The 21,192-nt window shown below is 48.7% G+C and overlaps 1 protein-coding gene across 6 annotated transcripts in view; it reads left to right on the forward strand.

Moving 5' to 3' along the window:
* The window catches only part of pask (PAS domain containing serine/threonine kinase), a 61,072-nt gene extending 40,269 nt beyond the window's left edge, over positions 1-20,803 (forward strand). For 3 of the 6 annotated variants that reach the window (XM_085990806.1, XM_085990809.1, XM_085990808.1), the window contains 5 exons: positions 387-521; positions 2,368-2,567; positions 14,716-14,849; positions 16,592-16,741; positions 17,704-20,803. In XM_085990806.1, coding sequence (XP_085846932.1) covers positions 387-521; positions 2,368-2,567; positions 14,716-14,849; positions 16,592-16,741; positions 17,704-17,945 — 861 coding nt within the window. In that variant the 3' untranslated portion in view covers positions 17,946-20,803. Of the gene's footprint in view, positions 1-386; positions 522-2,367; positions 2,568-2,657; positions 2,707-13,973; positions 14,165-14,715; positions 14,850-16,591; positions 16,742-17,703 lie in introns of those variants that run through there. The other 3 variants (XM_085990807.1, XR_015078742.1, XM_085990811.1) reach the window with 3 other exon arrangements.
* Positions 20,804-21,192: the final 389 nt, after the last annotated feature.

Here is a 21,192-nt window from a genome sequence, read left to right on the forward strand (position 1 = left end):
ACGGCAGGAGATAATCTATTTCAGTTCCTCTGTGATGGGATGCTGCTGCTTGTGATATGTGAATGCATTACTTTATGAATGTTCAGTAGCTGTGTGCATTCCCTTCCTGTGACTGAGCTGATATTTACCATCCTGAGCTGAGCGCTCTCGTGTTACTTGGATGTGGGTCACAGCGAGCAAACTGGTTAGTGAAACTGAGGACGGGCTGGCCTTCAATCAATGGTTCAGTTTTGTTTTGCAGCAGCCATTTTAGAGTAGGGCAGAAAACAGTAAAGCTAAACCCCATTGACTTGAGAGTTCATTTTATTTCCTTTTTGTATTGTTCCTCACTGGAATTACTGTAAGAGAGCTACAAATTCAAACCAGATGCTTTATAATCCCTGCAGGTACTTGATGTGTTTGAGAACCAGGATTTCTTTCAGCTTGTGATGGAGAAACATGGAGCTGGTCTAGATCTCTTTGAGTTCATTGACCAACAACCAGACCTAGATGAACCATTAGCCAGTTTCATATTCAGACAGGTAAAGGGAACAAAATGACAAGAGATTGCTAACCAGAGTTGTTGTTTTCTTTAAAGGTGTATGTTAATTTTGAAGAAATATAAACAGTCATCCATGCTACATTTCTGGTTTGGTGCCATTAAAGATCCAAATCATTCTAAATTCAAAATTTACATATTCTACATATAGGATTTATTAAGATGCTATTTCTGTATTTTATGCAACAAAAAATGTGAGATGTTTATGAAGTGATGGTTTGAGGAGGTGACTGTTGGTTACCAATCTGATGAGTGGCTTAGACCGAGATATTAAGCTGCAACCTTAAACTAACCATCAGCCAGTAGGAAGTGTTGAAGGAAATACTTGTTTTCTACTACTAATGGCATTTTGGAGGTGATGTAAAGTAGATGAAAGAGTAACAAATAGAGATAGCAATAGTCATGAAAGGTTAATGGGGGATAGTGATACTGTTGAAAGGATTAAAGAGTAACCAAGGAGGACAGTAATGTTCGTAAAACCGTAACGCAGTGCTTGTCAAAGGGAGACAGTGGTGCTAATGAAGGGGATAGTGATATAGTTGAAAGGGTAATAAGAGAGGAGCATAGCAGGTGAAAGAGTGCAACTTTATATAGTGCTTTTTAATGTTTAAAAAAAACCTGTCTTAGAGAATGGAGGAAGCTGAACTGGCGGGATTTGAACAGGAAGTTATGGGAGAGATGGGCATGTTCAAGGAATTTAGAAAGGAAGGCAGGTTGGCGATGGATGGCAATTGGAGAAGATAGAAGGGTCAAGGGTAGACTTTTTGAGGAGGGAGGTTTCAAGAGGAAAAGGTTGGACCTTGTGGAGAGGGAACTATTGACCATGCCAGCTAGCGTGGGGCCATGACAGGTGATCGGGTGGTCAGAAGTTGAAGGGGACTGAGGCAGTAGGAGGTATGTTTTAGAGATGACCTGAGTTTGGAGAGGGTATCGAGAGGAACTGGAGGCAGATTGGGTTCAGGGCTAGAGTGAGTGACAGACTAGGAGAGCTTGGGTCTGGGAGAAGGGAGAATGCAGCAGAGCAAGTTCCATAGATCCATCTTGGTAATAAAGAAATTCATGAGTTCTTTGCACCTGGTGATTGAGGTGATACTGGCGTGGGATGGGAGAGTGGTTTAAGGAGGTGGATGATCATAAAAAAGGGAGCCTGGGGTTCTGCTTGCCCACCAGGAGTTCTGGAATAGTGGGTGGGAGCGAAGCACGATAATACACGACATGGTCATGCCAGATTTGACGACATGGCTAGGCCTTTTGTGCTCTAGGTATGCTGTAGACTACACCCCTCAGACTTGAGGGAGTGAAGGTGGGGGCTGTATTGGCAGAGAGGGGAAACATCAGGGGTGGGATACAATGTTAGCTTTTCAAGCATCTACAATGGAGGAGAGAGCACAGATAAACAGATCAACAACAGCTATGGGGTCATGAGTGGAGGGCCAGAAGCTAGGCACTTGAGAACAAAGTTGTAAGGATCCTAGGGTGGAGATTTTTTTCATGGGTGGGTGATGAAAGTCGTAGAATTATTGGAGTAGAGGAAATTGGGTGGTGAGAGATGTGGAAGTGGTCAGTGATATCCTTAACTGAAATTGAGACCACAGGTACTGAGAAGCCATGATGGAGAAGTGCAATTTTTTAACAGTTATATCAGATCATTTTAAAGTCTTTGCCACTGCTCTCTGTACGATTCATGTCCAGTTTATTTTCTCCATCTACAATCTTGGTTCCCCAATAGGCACCCTTCTGTATTCTCTCCTATATCTTGGCCACTTGCTTAGTTTTGCCTTTGCACTTGCCAGTATGTACTGAGATGGCTGGGCCTATGTGTATTGCAGATTGTGGCTGCAGTGGACTACCTGCACAGTAAGTGCATTCTACACCGGGACATCAAGGATGAGAACGTGATTATCGATGAGGATTTCACTATTAAACTTATTGACTTTGGCTCAGCTGTGACCTTGGAGCCTGGGAATGTTTTCCATACGTTTTATGGAACGATTGAATACTGCTCCCCAGAGGTGCTGATGGGACACCCGTGAGTATTTACCGGGAAAATGTATGGAGGACAGATGCTGAACATTTGTTTTATTTGACACATAAGGTCTTTTATGCTCCCCTTTCCTAGGTTTTGTCCACAATCCTATCCCTCACCTACCAGGCTGTCCTTGCTGCAGGTAGGATCAGGCCTGTGAAATCCTCTACTGTTGCCATTAATGCTGCTCTATATTGATTCAATAGAACCCTGGATTTTTAAATGAAGGACTTTCCCAGTGATGCTACTCCTTCCGCTCCCTTTCACTTCACAGCCTTTGTTGGCCACTCTTATTGTGCAAGCCTTATAATCCTGCTTTTCCCTCTGTGGCTTTTCTGATCCCACATAGAAACATAGCAGATAGGAGCAGGAGTAGGCCATTCGGCCCCTTGAGCCTGCTCCGCCATTCAATGCGATCATGGCTGATCATCCAAATTCAGTACCCTGTCCCTGCTTTCTCCCCATACCCCTTGATCTCTTTAGCCTTGAGAAATATATCCAACTCCTTCTTGAATATATTTAATGATTTGGCCTCTACTGCCTTCTGTGGTAGAGAATTCCACAGGTTCACCACTCTCTGGGTGAAGAAATTCCTCCTCATTTCTGTCCTAAATGGCTTACCCCTTATCCTTAGACTGTGACCCCTGGTTCTGGGCTCCCTGATGCGCCATCAATTACTCAAAAGACTGAAGTTGAGTGAGTAACAATCAGGCTTTTATTAACTAAAGAATGAAGGTCTTGTCTCGAGTGGTCGACCCGTCCAGAATACTAAGGGACTGGGAGGTAGTCACTTATATACCTGGAATAGTGGGAGGAGTCAGCCGAGGCATGTCCAGACCTGTACCTAGTGGAATACACATACAGACACAGACAGGTATGACAGTGGTTTACCACATTCACCCCTTGTTTAAAAATGAGTCCGGCGGGGTGAAGTGTATTTAAAAGTTCGTGTATTGGAGTCTCTCCGGAGGTCTTGTCTGCCGCTGTGATCGACGTGGCGACGGCAGGGGTGGTGGAGCTTCCGGCGTCGCGTCCCGTGTAGGCTGGGGCCCTGGAGTGTAGTCCTCATGGGTGACGGTCCAAGGCGAGCCGGCTGCTGGGGTTGGATATCGGGTCGTGGGGGGGGGGGTGGTAATGGGTAGTGGGTTACAGCGGTCCCCGAGGGTGCGAGGTCTCGTATGGAGACTGTGTCCTCCCGCCCGTCCGGGTACGCAATGTAAGCGTACTGGGGGTTGGCGTGGAGGAGGTCGACCCTCTCGACCAGGGGGTCCGTTTTATTGGCCCTCACGTGTCTTCTCAGTAGTACCGGCCCTGGGGACGTCAGCCATGGCGGTAACGATGTCCCCGATGTGGACTTCCTTGGGAAGACAAACATTTTCTCGTGAGGGGTGGCATTGGTGGCAGTGCAGAGAAGTGACCGAATCGAGTGGAGCGCATCGGGGAGCACCTCCTGCCAGCGGGAGGTCGGAAGGCCCCTAGACTTTAAGGCTAGTAGGGCAGCCTTCCAAACAGTTGCATTCTCTCTTTCCACCTGTCCGTTCCCCCGGGGGTTGTAACTGGTGGTCCTGCTTGTGGCAATACCCCTAGCGAGCAGGTACTGGCGGAGTTCGTCGCTCATAAACGATGAGCCCCGGTCGCTATGGATATAGCTGGGGAAACCGAACAGGGTGAAGAGGCTGTTCAGACATTTAATGACCGTGGCACTGGTCATGTCCGGGCAGGGGAAAGCGAACGGGAACCGGGAGTACTCGTCAATGATGTTGAGGAAGTACACATTGCGGTCGGAGGAGGGGAGAGGCCCTTTAAAATCGACGCTCAGGCGTTCGAAAGGGCGAGTGGCTTTTATCAGGTGGGCTCTGTCTGGTCTATAAAAGTGCGGTTTGCACTCAGCGCAGACTTGGCAGTTCTTGGTCATGGTCCTGACCTCCTCAATGGAGTAAGGCAGGTTGCGGGCCTTGATGAAGTGGAAGAACCTGGTGACCCCCGGGTGGCAGAGGTCATTGTGGAGGGCCCTCAGCCTATCGATCTGCGCGCTGGCGCAGGTGCCACGCGATAGGGCATCTGGGGGTTCATTGAGCTTCCCAGGCCGGTACAAGATCTCGTAATTGTAGGTGGAAAGTTCGATTCTCCACCTCAAGATCTTGTCATTTTTGATTTTGCCCCTCTGCTTGTTGTTGAACATAAAAGCAACTGAACGCTGGTCAGTGAGCAGGGTAAATCGTTTTCCGGCCAGGTAGTGCCTCCAATGACGCACAGCCTCCACGATAGCCTGGGCCTCCTTCTCGACCGCGGAGTGTCTGGTCTCCGGGCCCTGGAGGGTTCGTGAGAAGAATGCCACAGGTCTCCCCGCCTGATTAAGGGTGGCGGCCAGAGCGAAGTCGGACGCATCGCTTTCCACCTGGAAGGGGATGGATTCGTCCACTGCGTGCATGGTGGCTTTGGCAATGTCTTCCTTGATACGGTGGAAGGCTAAGCGGGCCTCTGCCGTCACGGGAAAAGAGGTGGACTTGATCAGCGGACGGGCTTTGTCTGCATAGTAGGGGACCCACTGAGCGTAGTAGGAAAAAAACCCTAGGCACCTCTTCAGAGCTTTTAGGCAGTGGGGCAGTGGGAGTTCCATAAGGGGACGCATCCGGTCCGGGTCGGGACCGATGACCCCGTGTTCTACAACACAGCCAAGGATGGCGAGGCGGTCTGTGCGGAATATGCACTTCTCCTTGTTATATGTCAGGTTCAGGAGTTGGGCGGTGCGGAGGAATTTCTCGAGGTTTGCGTCATGGTCCTGCAAGTCATGGCCGCAGATGGTCACATTATCTAGGTAAGGGAAAGTGGCCTGCAGCTCGTTTTGATCGACCATCCGGTCCATCTCCCTTTGGAAGACGGAGACCCCGTTGGTAACGCCGAAGGGAACCCTAAGGAAGTGATAGAGGCGGCCGTTTGCCTCAAAAGCAGTATACTGGCGGTCTTCAGGGCTGATGGGGAGCTGGTGGTACGCTGATTTCAGGTCAATGGTCGAAAAGACGCGGTACTGCGCGATCTGGTTGACCATGTCAGCTATGCGGGGGAGTGGGTAGGCGTCCAGCAGGGTGTAGCGGTTTATTGTTTGGCTGTAGTCGATGACCAGGCGTTGTTTCTCGCCGGTCTTAACGACCACAACCTGGGCTCGCCAGGGGCTGGAGCTGCCCTCAATAATCCCCTCCTTCAGGAGCCGTTCCACTTCGGTTTTGATGAAAACCCTGTCCCCGGCACTGTATCGCCTGCTCTTTGTGGCGATGGGCTTACAGTCAGGGGTGAGGTTAGCAAACAGTGGGGGGGGTGGGACTCTGAGTGTGGAGAGGTTGCATCTAGTGCGCGGCGGGCAATTTGGAGGCTGCTGGCTGCGGACTGTGAGTGGGGGGAGGGGGCCACCGTACGCCATCGTAACGCTTTTGAGGTGGCACTGGAAATCCAACCCCAGTAGAACGGCAGCGCAGAGGTCGGGCAGGACCAGGAGTTTAAAATTATTGAACACAGTCCCGTCTACTACTAGTGTCACCACGCAGTAGCCGCCAATGTCCGCTGACTGGGACTCGGAGGCCATAGAAATCCGCTGGTGCGCAGGCAGGACTGGGAGAGAGCAACGCCGCACCGTGTCGGGGTGGATGAAGCTCTCTGTGCTCCCGGAGTCAAAAAGGCAGTTTATTGCATGGCCGTTTACCTTAACGTCCATTTTGGACCGAGCTAACTGGTGCGGTCTCGTTTGGTACAGAGGCCAGCGTAGGGGTCGGTGTGTCGCTGCGAGTATCAGATGGGTGGGGGTTGGCGGTCTGCTGCGTCCCGGCTGGTGTCCAAGATGGCGGCGCCCATGATTCCCATGTGGCTGGAGTCGTCCAAGATGGCTGCTGCTGCGGTGGTTCGCACATGGCTGGGGAGGCCCAAGATGGCGGCTCGCACGGCCCACACGCGGCGCTGCTGGCGTTCGGGGTGGCTTTGGCCTTGCAGACGCTGGCGTAGTGTCCCTTTTTCCCGCAGCCCGAGCAGGTTGCATTCTTCGCCGGGCAGCGCGCTCTGGGGTGTTTGGCCTGGCCACAGAAGTAGCATTTCTGGCCTTGGGATACTGCTGTCTGGCTTTGGGACACTGCTGCGGTAGTTGGGCCGTTGTTGGGCTGTGGCTGGGGTGGCACGGTGCTATGGGGCTGTCCTACCGTGTCCCAGGTTGTCGTTCCCCGCGGCGTCCACGGTGCAGAGGAGTAGGCATCCATGCCCCGGAAGGCTGCGTCCAGCGTTAGTGCGATGTCGGAGGCTTTGTCGAGGGTGAGGTCACTCTGCTCCAGCAGTCGCTGTCGGGTGTAGTTGGACCTGTGGCCCGCTACGAAGGCATCCCGGATCAGTTCCTCCGTGTACTTAGTGGGCGTTACCGCCTTACACCCACAGGCCCGGCCAAGCACGGACAGTGCTTGGAGGTATTCCTCAGTCGATTCCCCAGGTTGTTGCTTGCGACTCCCCAGAAGGTGCCTAGCGTATACTTCGTTCACAGGGCGCGTGTACTGGGTCTTGAGGAGCTGGAGGGCGGCTGTGTACGAGGTCGCATCCCGGATGACTGAGTACACTCGGTGGTTCACCTTGGAGATCAGGACAGACAGTTTGTCCGCATCCGTTTCGACCGCAGTGGAGGCAGTCAGGAATGTCTCGAAGCACGTGAGCCAGTGAGCAAACTTGGTGGAAGCGTCCGCTTCCCGACTGTCCAGGTCCAGGCAAGCTGGTGTGAGGATCTTCTCCATTATAAAAAATTTAGTTAATAAAATTGATGCGCCATCAATTACTCAAAAGACTGAAGTTGAGTGAGTAACAATCAGGCTTTTATTAACTAAAGAATGAAGGTCTTGTCTCGAGTGGTCGACCCGTCCAGAATACTAAGGGACTGGGAGGTAGTCACTTATATACCTGGAATAGTGGGAGGAGTCAGCCGAGGCATGTCCAGACCTGTACCTAGTGGAATACACATACAGACACAGACAGGTATGACAGTGGTTTACCACACTCCCCGACCATCGGGAACATTCTTCCTGCATCTAGTCTGTCCAGTCCTGTCAGAATTTTATAAGTTTCAATGAGATCCCCTCTCATTCTTCTAAACTCCAGCGAGTACCAGCCCAATCGACCCAATCTCTCCTCATATGTCATTCCTGCCATCCCAGGTATCAGCCTGGTGAATCTTCGCTGAACTCCTTCCATGACAAGAACATCCTTCCTCAGATAAACTGCACACAATACTCAAGATGTGGTCTCACCAAGGCCCTGTACAACTGTAGCAAGACATCCTTGTTCCTGTACTCAAACCCTCTCGCTACGAAGGCCAACATACCATTTGCCTTCTTAACCGCCTGCATGCTTACCTTCAGCGACTGGTGCACAAGGACACCCAGGTCTCGTTGCACGTCCCTTTCTCCCAATCTATTGCCATTCAGATAATAATCTGCCTTCCTGTTTTTGCCACCAAAGTGGATAACCTCACATTTATCCACGTTATATTGCATCTGCCATGCTTCTGCCCAATCACCCAACCTGTCCAAATCATCCTGGAGTTTCTTGGCATCCTCCTCACAGCGCACACACCCACCCAGCTTTGTGTCATCTGCAAATTTGGAGATATTACATCTACTTCCCTTGTCTAGATCATTAATATATATTGTGAATAGCTGGGGTCCAAGGACCGCTCCCTGCGGTACCCCACTAGTCACTGCCTGCCACTCGGAAAAAGACCCGTTTATTCCAACTCTTTGCTTTCTGTCTGCCAACCAGTTCTCTATCCAAGTCAATACCTTGCCCCCAATCCCATGTGCCTTAACTTTACACGCTAATCTCTTATGCGGGACCTTATCGAAAGCCTTCTGAAAGTCCAAATACACCACATCCACTGGTTCTCCCTTATCTATTTTACCAGTTACATCCTCAAAAAATTCCAGTAGATTAGTCGAGCACGATTTACCTTTTTGTAAATCCATGTTGACTTTGTCCGATCCTGTCACTGTTTTCCAAGTGCTCTGCTATTACATCCTTTATAATAGATTCTAGCATTTTCCCCACTACCGATGTCAGGCTTACCGGTCTGTAATTCCCTGTTTTCTCTCTACTGCCTTTTTTGAATAGTGGGGTAACATTAGCTACCCTCCAATCCATGGGTACTGCTCCAGATTCCATCGAATGTTGGAAGATGATCAGCCCTATTTCTAGGGCCACTTCCTTAAGTACCCTAGGATGTAGATTATCAGGCCCTGGGGATTTATCGGCCTTCAGTCCCATCAATTTCCCTAACACCATTTCCCTACAAATACTGATTTCTTTCAGTTCCTCCCTTTCATCAGACCCTCCCTTTCATCAGACCCTATGTTCCCTGACATCTCTGGGAGGTTATTTGTGTCCTCCTTTGTGAAGACCGAACCAAAATATGTATTTAATTGGTCTGCCATTTCTTTGTTCCTGTGGTAAACCACTGTTGTTGTTGTTGTTGTAGTTGCTCTTGTTGCACACTTGTGTCTTTGCATGCCTCAGCTGACTCTGCCCACATGCCCGGGTATAAAGGTGACTGCTCTGCAGTCCCCTGCCCTTTTGGATACCAGGCTACCACGAGAGGCATGCTCTGTTCTTTGCTAATAAAAGCCTATTAATTAACTGTCTTTTATGAGGAATTGATAGTGTATCAATTTTATTAGCAAAACAAAATGTCGAATCCCGGTCCAAATACTGAACAGCAGGAGCTGCATCACACGGCGCCAAACGCTGAGCAGCAGGAGCTGCTGCGAGCCCTCAGACCAACATGCCTGGACCTAGACCCCCAAGAAGCGGGTTCGGCTACCAAATTCGCACATTGGCTGCGTTGCTTCGAGGCTTACCTGCAAGCCTCAACTGTGACCCTGGACGAAAACAAGCTGGAAATCCTGGCCTCAAAGGTGAGCCACCAAGTTTATACAATAATCCAGGACGCGACGACCTACGCGGCGGCTATCGATCTGCTTAAAGGGCAATACGCACGCCCGGTAAATACAGTCTATGCCAGGCACCTCTTAAGATCCCGCAGACAGCAGCCCGGGGAATCGGTGGAGGCCTTCCTACGAGCACTACGGATACTCGGCCGAGGCTGCGATTGCAAAGAAGTATCAGCCGCAGCACACACGGAGGGACTGATCCGAGATGCTTTCGTTGCGGGTCTAAGGTCCGACTACTCCCGGCAGAGACTGTTGGACAAGGGAGAAATGGACCTGAGAAAGGCAGTGTCCCTCGCGCTCTCGCTCGACGCGGCCCACAGGAATATGGACGCTTTCTCCCCTAACCGCTCTGCACCATGGACGCCACAACCTTGGGTCATGGGACCGCCACCTCCAACTGCTGCCGCGATTTCCAAGGCACACATATTTTTGTGGCCAGGCAAAACACCCCAGAGCACGCTGCCCAGCGAGAAACGCTACCTGCTCCGGCTGCGGGAAGAAAGGACACTATGTCAGCGCCTGCAAAGGTAAAACCGCTAACTCCAGCAGCGCCGCGTGCGAACCGTGGGGGCTGCCATCTTGTCCGCCATCTTGGGCTCCCCCAGCCGCGTGGGGATCGGGATCATGGGCTCCGCCATCTTGGACGTCTCCAACCTCAATCACTGGGGACCCGGACTCAACCACCGCCTCATCTGACGATCACGTCGACTCGCTTGACCATACGCTGGCCTCCGTGACGCTGGACCAATCTCTCCCTCATCAACTGTCCAGGTCCATGATGGACATTACGGTAAACGGCCGCGCCACTACCTGCCTTTTTGACAGCGGGAGCACGGAGAGCTTTATCCACCCCGACACGGTGCGCAGTTACACTCTTTCGGTCCTGCCGACGCGCCATCGGATCTCTATGGCTTCCAAAGCCCAGTCAGCGGACATCGGTGGCTACTGTGTAGTGACCCTTTCAGTACGGGGCACAGAATACAAAAATTTTAAACTTCTGGTCCTGCCCCATCTCTGCGCTGCTGTTCTACTGGGGTTGGATTTCCAGTGCCACCTTAAGAGTGTCACATTAGCGTACGACGGACCCCTCCCCCCACTCAGTCTGCAGCCAGCAGTTTTTAAATCGCCCGCCGCGCACCATTTGCAGCCTCTCCACCCTTAAAGTTCCCCCCCCCCCCCCCCCTCTTTGTTCGCTAACCTCACCCGCGACTGTAAGCCCATTGCTACCAAAAGCAGGCGTTACAGTGCCGGGGATAGGAGCTTCATTAAATCCGAGGTAGCGAGACTCCTGAAGGAAGGGATTATTGAGAGTAGCACCAGCCCATGGCGAGCACAAGTGGTGGTAGTGAAGACTGGCGGAAAACAGCGCCTAGTCATTGACTACAGCCAGACGATCAATCGCTACACCCAGTTGGATGCATACCCACTCCCCCGCATATCTGACATGGTCAATCAGATAGCACAATATCGGGTGTTCTCGACAATTGATCTGAAGTCGGCATACCACCAGCTCCCCATCAGGGCTGAGGACTGCCAGTACACAGCTTTCGAAGCTGACGGTCGTCTCTACCACTTCCTCAGAGTTCCCTTCGGCGTCACCAACGGGGTTTCAGTCTTCCAACGGGAGATGGACCGGATGGTTGACCAGAACGCGCTCCAGGCCACTTTCCCCTATCTAGACAACGTCACCATCTGCGGCCATGACCAGCAGGACCATGATGTTAATCTAGAGAAATTCCTCCGTACGGCCCAGCGGCTGAATCTAACATACAACAAGGACAAATGTATGTTTCGTACCACGCGCCTTGCCATTCTTGGCTGTGTAGTGGAGAACGGAGTCATCGGCCCCGACCCCGACAGGATGCGCCCCCTTATAGAGCTCCCCCTCCCCCACTGCCAAAAAGCACTGAAGAGATGCCTAGGGTTTTTCTCGTACTATGCTCAGTGGGTGCCCAACTATGCGGACAAAGCCAGACCCCTCATCAAGTCCGCCTCCTTCCCCCTGACAGCAGAGGCATATGCAGCCTTCACTCTCATAAAAAGAGATATTGCGAAGGCCACAATGCACGCAGTGGATGAGTCCATCCCTTTTCAAGTGGAGAGCGACGCATCCGACTTTGCCCTAGCTGCAACCCTTAACCAGGCGGGGAGACCTGTGGCCTTTTTCTCAAGGACCCTCCAGGGCCCCGAGATTCGACACTCCTCTGTCGAAAAGGAGGCCCAGGCCATTGTGGAAGCGGTGCGACATTGGAGGCATTACCTGGCCGGAAAACTATTTACCCTGCTCACTGACCAGCGTTCAGTAGCTTTTATGTTTAATAATAAGCAGAGGGGCAAAATCAAGAATGACAAGATCTTGAGGTGGAGAATCGAACTCTCCACCTACAATTACGATATCTTGTACCGGCCCGGGAAACTCAAATGAGCCCCCAGATGCCCTATCACGTGGTACATGTGCCAACACGCAGGTTGATAGACTGAAGACCCTCCACAATGACCTCTGCCACCCGGGGGTCACCACGTTTTTTCACTTCATCAAATCCCGTAACCTGCCCTACTCCATCGAGGAGGTCAGGACCTTGACCAGGAACTGCCAAATCTGTGCTGAGTGCAAACCGCATTTCTATAGGCCAGACAGGGCAAGCCTGATCAAAGCCACGCGCCCCTTTGAGCGGCTGAGCGGCGATTTTAAAGGGCCCCTCCCCTCCTCCGACCGCAATGTGTACTTCCTCAACATAATTGATGAGTTTTTCCGTTTGCCATCCCTTGCTCAGACATGACCAGTACCACGGTCATTAAATGTCTGAATGACCTCTTCGCCTTGTTCGGTTTCCCTAGCTATATTCATAGCGACAGGGGCGCGTCCTTTATGAGCGACGAACTTCGGCAGTACCTGCTCACGAGAGGTATTGCTACAAGCAGGACCACCAGCTACAACCCCCGGGGGAATGGCCAGGTGGAGCGAGAGAATGCGACGGTCTGGAAGGCAGTCCTTTTAAACTTGAAATCTAAGGGCCTTCCGACCTCTCTCTGGCAGGAGGTCCTCCCTGCGGCGCTCCATTCCATTCGGTCACTGCTTTGTACAGCCACCAATGCCACCCCTCACGAGAGAATGTTCTCCTTCCCCAGGAAGTCCACATCGGGGATCTCGTTACCGACATGGCTGACTTCTCCAGGACACGTCCTACTGCGGAAGCACGTGAGGTCCCATAAGACGGACCCCCTGGTCGAGAGGGTGAGCCTCCTCCACGCCAACCCTCAGTACGCTTACGTGGTGTACCCGGACGGGCGGGAGGACACAGTCTCCATACGAGACCTCGCACCTTCGGGTGCTCCCGAAACACTTCCTTCGCCACCCACCACTACCCACGCCTACCCCCAGGTTGCTTACGTAGCGTACCCGGATGGGCGGGAGGACACAGTCTCCACAAGAGACCTCGCACCTTCAGGTGCCCCTGAGACTCCGCCACTGCCACCCACCACTACCCACACCCCGACCCCTGTAGACGGCATGCCGCAGCCCCAGGACCCGCCATTGACTACACAACCTCTCGACGAGACGCCGTTGGATGCTGCACCACTACCGCCGCTGCTACAACGATCGGGACGGCATACGAGGCCACCTGATATACTCGAACTTTTAGTACACTTCACCCCGCCGGACTCAATTTTAAACAAGGGGTGAATGTGGTAAACCACGTTGTTGTTGTAGTTGCTCTTGTTGCACACTTGTGTCTTTGCATGCCTCAGCTGACTCCGCCCACATGCCCGGGTATAAAGGTGACTGCTCTGCAGTCCCCTGCCCTTTTGGATACCAGGCTACCACGAGAGGCATGCTCTGTTCTTTGCTAATAAAAGCCTATTAATTAACTGTCTTTTATGAGGAATTGATAGTGTATCAGTTCCCCATTATAAATTCCCCTGATTCTGACTGCAAGGGACCTACGCTTGACTTCACCAATCTTTTTCTCTTCACATATCTATAGAAGCTTTTACAGTCAGTTTTTATGTTCCCTGCAAGCTTACACTCATATTCTATTTTCCCTTTCTTAATTAATCCCTTTGTCCTCCTTTGTTGAATCCTAAACTGTTCCCAATCCTCAGGTTTACTGCTTTTTCTGGCCAATTTATATGTCCTCTCCTTGGATCTTATGCTATCCCTAATTTCCCTTGTTAGCCACGGTTGAGTCACCTTTTTTTGTTTTATTTTTATGCCAAACTGGGATGAACAAATTCTGTAGTTCTCACATTGTGTGGCCTCTGAAATGCTTGTTTATATTAAACACGCAAGTTTACTATAGTCCTTTTATAAAACGTCCTCCTAGCTTCTTGCCTTCACATGCTATCAAGCCAAACTTCCTCCCAAATCTCTGCCAATGTGACAAAATGATTGTGTGTGTTTTGGGGTAACTGACAAACTCCAATTTATTACTTTTTCTTACAGCAAGTGGAAAAATAATGCGCACGGTATCCAGGGGCCACGAAACAGGATAAACTGGAGCCCTTGGCTCCATGGCAGTCCCTACATCATTCCCACGCCACAGACACCCAACGCACCAGCTTCATATTAATCAGCTTGTCCCACCTAGCTCTGTTCTTCTTCTTGATAGAACTTGCCACTGAAATATATCACCAGTTAAGTGAAGGTCATGTTAATCAGTTTTGTTCCACCTGCATATTAAGCCAAGATACTTGAGGTGGCGTCTATCTCCCTGCAAAAACCTGTTTGTTTATAGTATAAATAAAGGGAAGTTCATGGAGGACTGACGAGGGAAGCAAGCATATGGGAGAAGAAAAGATTTCCTCCTTTTCTGCAGCAAAATTATAAAACTGTTTGTGCAAGTGTATGTGAACATTTTATAATGTAATGTATATGTGAAAGTAGCTTCTTGTAAAATATAGTGAATGTATACTTTTGAGAATTGAAAAAAATAGTGTGTGTAGGAGGGAGCGGGTTTTCCATTTCCTCACCTATAGCGCACAGGGTAAAAGTTGCCCCATGTGGGGTGGTATTTTTTAGTGGTTGATGGTGATTGCTGCTCCATGCAGTGTAGTGTTATGCACTGGTCTGCTGGAGGTTTTTCTGATTGTCTGCATCCAATAGTAGCAGGTCTCTGATTTTGAAGCAGTGGAATTTTTTCACCCTTGTAAATGTCTCATGTTCTACCTTTTCTATCTGTGTTCAGGTACTCTGGGCCTGAGTTGGAGATCTGGTCCCTGGGAGTTACCTTGTATACCCTGGTCTTTGCAGAGAATCCGTTCAGTGATGTGGAAGAGACAGTGGCAGCTATGCTAAAGCCACCTTTTCAAGTGTCGAATGGTAAGATATATTTTCAACCTCCTAAATTTCAAATAGTGAATAGCACAAGCACCCATTTGTAATCTGGAGCGTAGGGATTGTGAGTCGTTCAGTTTGCAGCTCCTGGGATTGAAGTATTGATGCATCTGTTGTACCGGTTGGGATAGTAATTAATGCCATTGCATCTGCAGTGGGAGGTTGGAGTGGCTGTTGGTGAAACCTTGCCTATTGATGCCATTGTGTTTGCAACTCATGGCCGATGAAGCAGTTTTTGGGTTGTTTTTTGGGGACAGTGAGTCTGTTTTGGTTTGGAGCATGTCAAGGCAGAGTGGGCGGGTGGTGGAAAAGGCACAATGTGTCACATTTGTAGTCCGATAAGTGGGCAGTGCCATGATTTCGTTGCGAAGAACCATATACTTCATTGTCTATTTACTATGTTGCAAATGTATTTCATTTACTAACCTGTGCACCCCTTTTCCTAAAAAAAAAAGGAAAACAATCCTTTGTTATGCTAAATAAACATTTATAAATCAATGGAGAGTGGGACTAATTGGCTAGCTCCTTCAAAGAGCCAGCACAGGCATGATGGGCCAAATGGCTTCCTTCTGTGCAATGATTCAATCAGTACACAACTTATTCAGCATCAACACAGGATGTTATGCCTCAAACCTAGTAGTGAAAGTTCAACAATAAAAGAAAAACAGTAAATGCTGGAAATACTCAGCAGGTCAGGCAGCATCTGTGGAGAGAGAAACAGAGTTGACGTTTCCTGTCAGCAACTTTTCATCAGAACTGTTCATCGACCTGAAACGTTAACACTCTTTCTCTCTCCACAGATGCTGCCTGACGTGCTGAGTGTGTCCAGCATTTTCTGTATTTATTTCAGATTTCCAGCATCTGCATTATTTTGCTTTTGTTTTAGTGAAAGTTCAAATACTGTTTTTCTAATGCATGAAAACATAGAAAAATAGGAGCAGGAGTAGGCCCTTCGAGCCTGCTCCGCCATTCAGTATGATCATGGCTGATCCTCTATCTCAATACCATATTCCCCCACTCTTCCCATACCCCACACAAGTAGTGTTATTCTCCTTTTAAAAGGAAAACAATCGATTCTGTCTGTGATGTGGTGCAGGAGCCAACTACTTGAACAGGGGAATGTTAAGGAATTGTTTTAGTCAACCATCTGATGTACACAAACAAAAAAAAATGGTCTCTTCCTGTAAATTTCTCTCTTTCCCCCATTGTATTTGTTTCTCTCTCTTGTGTTTGTATTGCACTCTTTCTTTCTCTTGCTCTTTCCCCATTATTCTAGCTATGCCCACTACCATAGCCATGACGAGTACTACAAAAGCTGGGATTACTCAGCTAGCAGTTCCTATTGATTGTGCTATGTATGATGATGAAGTCTTCAGAATCGCACTTTCTGCTTGTCACACTGTTGACTAATGATTGGGTGTTATCAACAGTGGTCTGCCTAAGGCAGCTCCTGGCTCAATTCTCCCTTCTCCAAGCCACTCTGTCTTTGCTTCTCTTCAATTCTCCATACGATCTCTCAATCTTCAGGTGGTCCAGAAGCATCTTTCTTTTCCTCTCTTTTTTTCCTTTCATCTGCCCTTTTATACCTGTTTCAACATCCCATCCACTCTCAGCACATCCTCAATCATCATAAAATAGCATATCCTCCGACTCACTGCTAGCATCGCCATGGGAGATCTGGTTTTGAGGGCAGCTGAACTCTTTTGTGACCTGTTCCTTTTCTGTAGAATTTATGAAGCTGGTGTCCTGGATGCTGCAGCCTGATCCTCACCTCCGCCTGACTCTGGAGGAACTAATGAAGAACCCGTGGGTGACTCAGCCAGTCAACCTGGTTCTGTACACCTGGGAGGAAGTGTACTCCACCAAAGAAAGTGAGGGTGAGACTTGAGTTCTTTACACAGCTGGGACTTGGGCAATCCCTGCAACAACAACAACTTGTATTTATATAGTGCCTTTTAACGTAGTAAAACGTCCCAAGACGCTGCACAGGAGTATTATAAGACAGAAAATTTGACACCGAGCCACATCAGGATAAATTAGGGCAGGTGACCAAAAGCTTGGTCAAAGAGGTAGGTTTTAAGGAGGAAGGAGGAAAGAGGTAGAGGTTTAGGGAGGGAATTCCAGAGCTTGGGGCCTAGGCAACCGAAGGCACGGCCACCAATGGTTGAGTGATTATTATCGGGGATGCTCAAGAGGGCAGAATTAGAGGCGCGCAGATATCTCCGGGGAGGGGGGGTGCCGCGGGCTGAAGGAGATTACAGAGATAGGGAGGGGCGAGGCCATGGAGGGATTTGAAAACAAGGATGAGAATTTTGAAATCGAGGCGTTGCTTAACTGGGAGCCAATGTAGGTCAGCGAGCACAAGGGTGATGGGTGAACAGGACTTGGTGCGAGTTAGGACACAGGCAGCCGAGTTTTGGATGACCAAGTTTACCTCAAGCAACCACCTTGACAAGGCTGGCGATTTTTGGATTAAGGGATCAAGTCTAAAAGGATTTGAGATCACACTAAGTTCCAAGATAAGATCATGAAGAGCTTTCAACCCATTTGATTTTATCCTTCCAGAATATTAACACTATCTTCTAGATGTTAAATGAGTTCAGCACCGTGATCTCAATCGCACTTCCTGACGACCTATTCCAGTAGTGGACGACCCTTTATATGTAAAGCATTTTATTCTTGCAACAAGCTGCTTTATACCATGTTATCAGTACCTCCTGGAGGAACCCAGCTCATTTATATGCTTTCAGTATGCAATTGCAATAAGATCACACCTGCATGGAAGGTCGACAGCATGCTCGTTAATAACCAAATCACCTTTGCTACCTTTTGTAAACAGGACCTTCTACAAGCTGTTCTGCTATGGCTGGAGAGGACTGCAGGGGATTCATTCCTTCTCTGAAGTTCGCAGGCAGTGAGAGTGAAGTGTGTGCTGACGAGGATCGCTGTGCGGATCTCCTCCAGGGTGAACATGGACGTTGTGAGCTGCACAGGAGTGCTGAGGAGAACACTGGTCCTGAAACACTGCCATCTTCTGCAGAGCTCCAGTCTGACCTGGAATACCTGCTGAGCCAGGACTGAGGGGGGTATTCTTGTATTGCAAACCAGGACACGGGGTAGCTGCAGTCGCACTTGTTTTAAGTTTTAACTTACTTTATTTTTTCAGTTGTGCATTCCTGCAAGGTGCGTATTGTGCTGCACTCCTATGAGTGGATTAACGTGCTGTGGGGAACAATGGGATCTGCTGCACTCCTGTCATTGCTCTAATTTCTTAACAATTTCAACCAGAAGGCAGCAATTCTTGCTTGGGTATGACTCCTGAGGCAGCTGCAGTCTACACTTGGCCCAAAGCTATCCTTCACCTGTGAGCCTAGGCAGGAAGTGCCAGCGAGTAAAATGGCCTCTAGATATAGTCAAATCCAATTCCTATACATACACTTTGCCTGGACAGCAATTGAGAACCTCCCTCCCTCCCTCCCCCTCTCTCCCCCTTCCCCCCCCTCCCTGCCCCTCTCCCCCTCCCTGCCCCTCTCTCCCTCCCTCCCTGCCCCTCTCCCCCTCCCTCCCTCCCCCTCCCTCCCTCCCCCTCTGCTCCTCCCTCCCTGCCCTCTTCCCTCCCCGCCGGCCTTTACTAAGATGGCTACGGTCGGCTCAGTCCCGCACCGCCAGCCTTTACCAAGATGGCGGCGATCGCGGGGCGGACCCAGCGGGACGGGCGGTGGCTGGCGAGGAGAGGCCGAGGCTTCGAGGCCTGCAGGTGGGGTAACCCTCCAAGGTTGCAGCGCCCGGCGGAGGCAGCGAGTCGAGAGGGGAAAAAAAAGGGTGAAAGGTAGGAAAATTAATCGGCTTAGAAAAAATATTTACAAATTAATTTACTTTTTTTTTAAAAACAATTTCCCCTCCACCCACACACACACACACTGGGGAAAAATAAATCAATAGTTAGAAATCAAGATGGCGCCCACACACACAATGAACCCCCCCCCCCCTGTGATGCACCGATTGGTCAACCATCACGTCACTCAACGTTAATGAGCGGAATTTTGCCATTTTTGTCTGACCAAAAAGTAACTATGCCTATTGGACTCCCCTAATGATGAGCTTTCTTTTGATATAACATGCGTGTAGGTATGCTCTATAACCTTTGAGTGTATTGCGGACAGACAGACAAACCACTTTTTATATATAAACGTACCATTTTGTGATTACTGATATCCTGCACAGTTCTGTTTAATTTTCATTTTGGAGTGCGACCTATAAAAAATGGCTGCTGGCTACAGCCATAGAATGTACTTGGTCAAAATTTCCACCCACTCGAGGTCGAAAACTTCCTATTGAGTAATTCTCAAGCCGATTCCAGCAAATTTCTCCAACTGTGACTGATTTCTTAAGTTATAACTTCTAGTATAAAACAAACAGAAGGATGTGTGGTCCAGATATATAGTGATGGAAGCAATGACCTCTTTTCATTAGAAGGGTGCAATCCTAGGGCCATGTGGACAACACGAGCCTACATAATTTTTTTCCCAGAATAAGGATCACCAAAGCATTGCTTTAGTATGGAATAAGTAACTAACTATTTTAAATTAATATATTATACATTTTTGTGCACTAATGTGGTACTAGTCTAGTATTTTGACATCTAATTTTGTCGTAACCGGTGATTTCACTTCACTTCTATCCCTAAAAAAACAACTTGGGTAACAGATTGCTAACCTTTGCACAAAAGATTTACCCAAGGAAATGTTCAGCTTTTCTTTAGTTGTATGAACACTCCCATCTGGTGATTAATGCAGAAGATGGATTTGTACATATATAACAAGGTATTTGAGGTAGAAAGTTTCTTCACAAGGTGGGAGTGTTGATTCCTTTCTGAATTATATTGTTTCTAACACACATGAAAATAGTGAGATGAGCAGCAATGGAGTATACACAGCCACCTCATGGGATTGTGCAGCACTAATTGCCTGACACTAAATTCTGGTTAAGAAGCTCTTAATGTGGGTGGTTAGTCACAGTAGATTTGTGATGTTCTACTGCTGCAAGCTCCTGTGTAGGGGATTTGAGAGGCTGAAGGTGGCAACTCTCATGAAAGCTGGTGATGTTTCCTGGCACCGCATCAACTATCCATATGGGGTCGTGGAAACAATATTGCCCATCCTTTTGTGAAGCCTATTTGTAAAAGTAACCTGGGAGCATGTAAGTGTATGGTGGACAGGGTAACATCAGCTGCTGTAGTCATGGGTTTGCATCATCGTGGTGGTTGTTTGGCACAAGTGTGACTAGTTTTGTTCATCTGGTCACTTCTGCCTCTCAAAGGATTAATTACCGCTTGTCTCTTCCTCCTTGGAGCTGGCTGCTGATTGTCACTGGTTCATAACAGCCACTCTGGAAACTACCCTCTTCCTTGCAATAGGATGAATGTAACAAACCATGATGGGAGAAAGGAAAAATCCATCACTTCTGTTTATCTAAAGAATCCAAAACACCATAACAATGAATCCACAGATAGGGGGCAAGTATTGGTAATTTGACAGTTCCAGACTGGAGTAAATCATGTGAATTGTAGTTCCATCATTTAATAAGCCTTGGGGCACATCTAGCTATATGAAGCTACCATTGCCTAAGGATACCAAATACTTCTCTCATCACTAGTCACATATGTTGTGCCATGGTACCTAAATGCTATAATGTATAGTTCAGGACCTACAAAACCTAATTCTGTCTCTGATTAGCCTGGTAACTGTTTTAACCATTGTCCTGTCCTTGCCAAACATCCTGTGGGGATTATTATGTGGCACCAGAATTAAATAAACTTTAATCTGTTATATTTCATAAAGATTCCAGGTGCCAGGATGTAGTTTACCTCCTTGACCTTTTCTCAAATTGCATATTTTTGTATTTACCCTTTTGTGAACAGTAAAGCTTATTTTGAAGAAGTCTGCTTTAAAAAAAATTAATTGCATTAATTTTTTTTCCCCATTTGCATCAGTCGTGGTCACTTGCAGCAGCATCAATCTGCCTCAATCACATTTCTGATTCGACACACCTACAGCACATGCCTGGAGTTGACTCCTACCAGCCAGCTTCATAAAAGCTGGGTAACTATTTGAAAGAGAAAGGGCTTGCATCTCAAAGTAGTTCACAATCAATTATTTCTTGAATTGCAGTCACTGTTATTAGATAAGGCAAATAGGGAAGCCAATTGGACATAGCAAGGTCCCACCAACATCAACTGAGAGGACTGAATGGCTGTTTGTGGTGTTGCTTGATAGAAGAATGTTGGGCAGGAAAACTCCCTTGTGCTTCTTCGAAGACAAGAAGCGCA

This window comes from Somniosus microcephalus, chromosome 6 (assembly GCF_052327205.1).
Source record: "Somniosus microcephalus isolate GS21.2 chromosome 6, FLI_Smic_1.0, whole genome shotgun sequence".
NCBI classification, from domain to species: domain Eukaryota; kingdom Metazoa; phylum Chordata; class Chondrichthyes; order Squaliformes; family Somniosidae; genus Somniosus; species Somniosus microcephalus.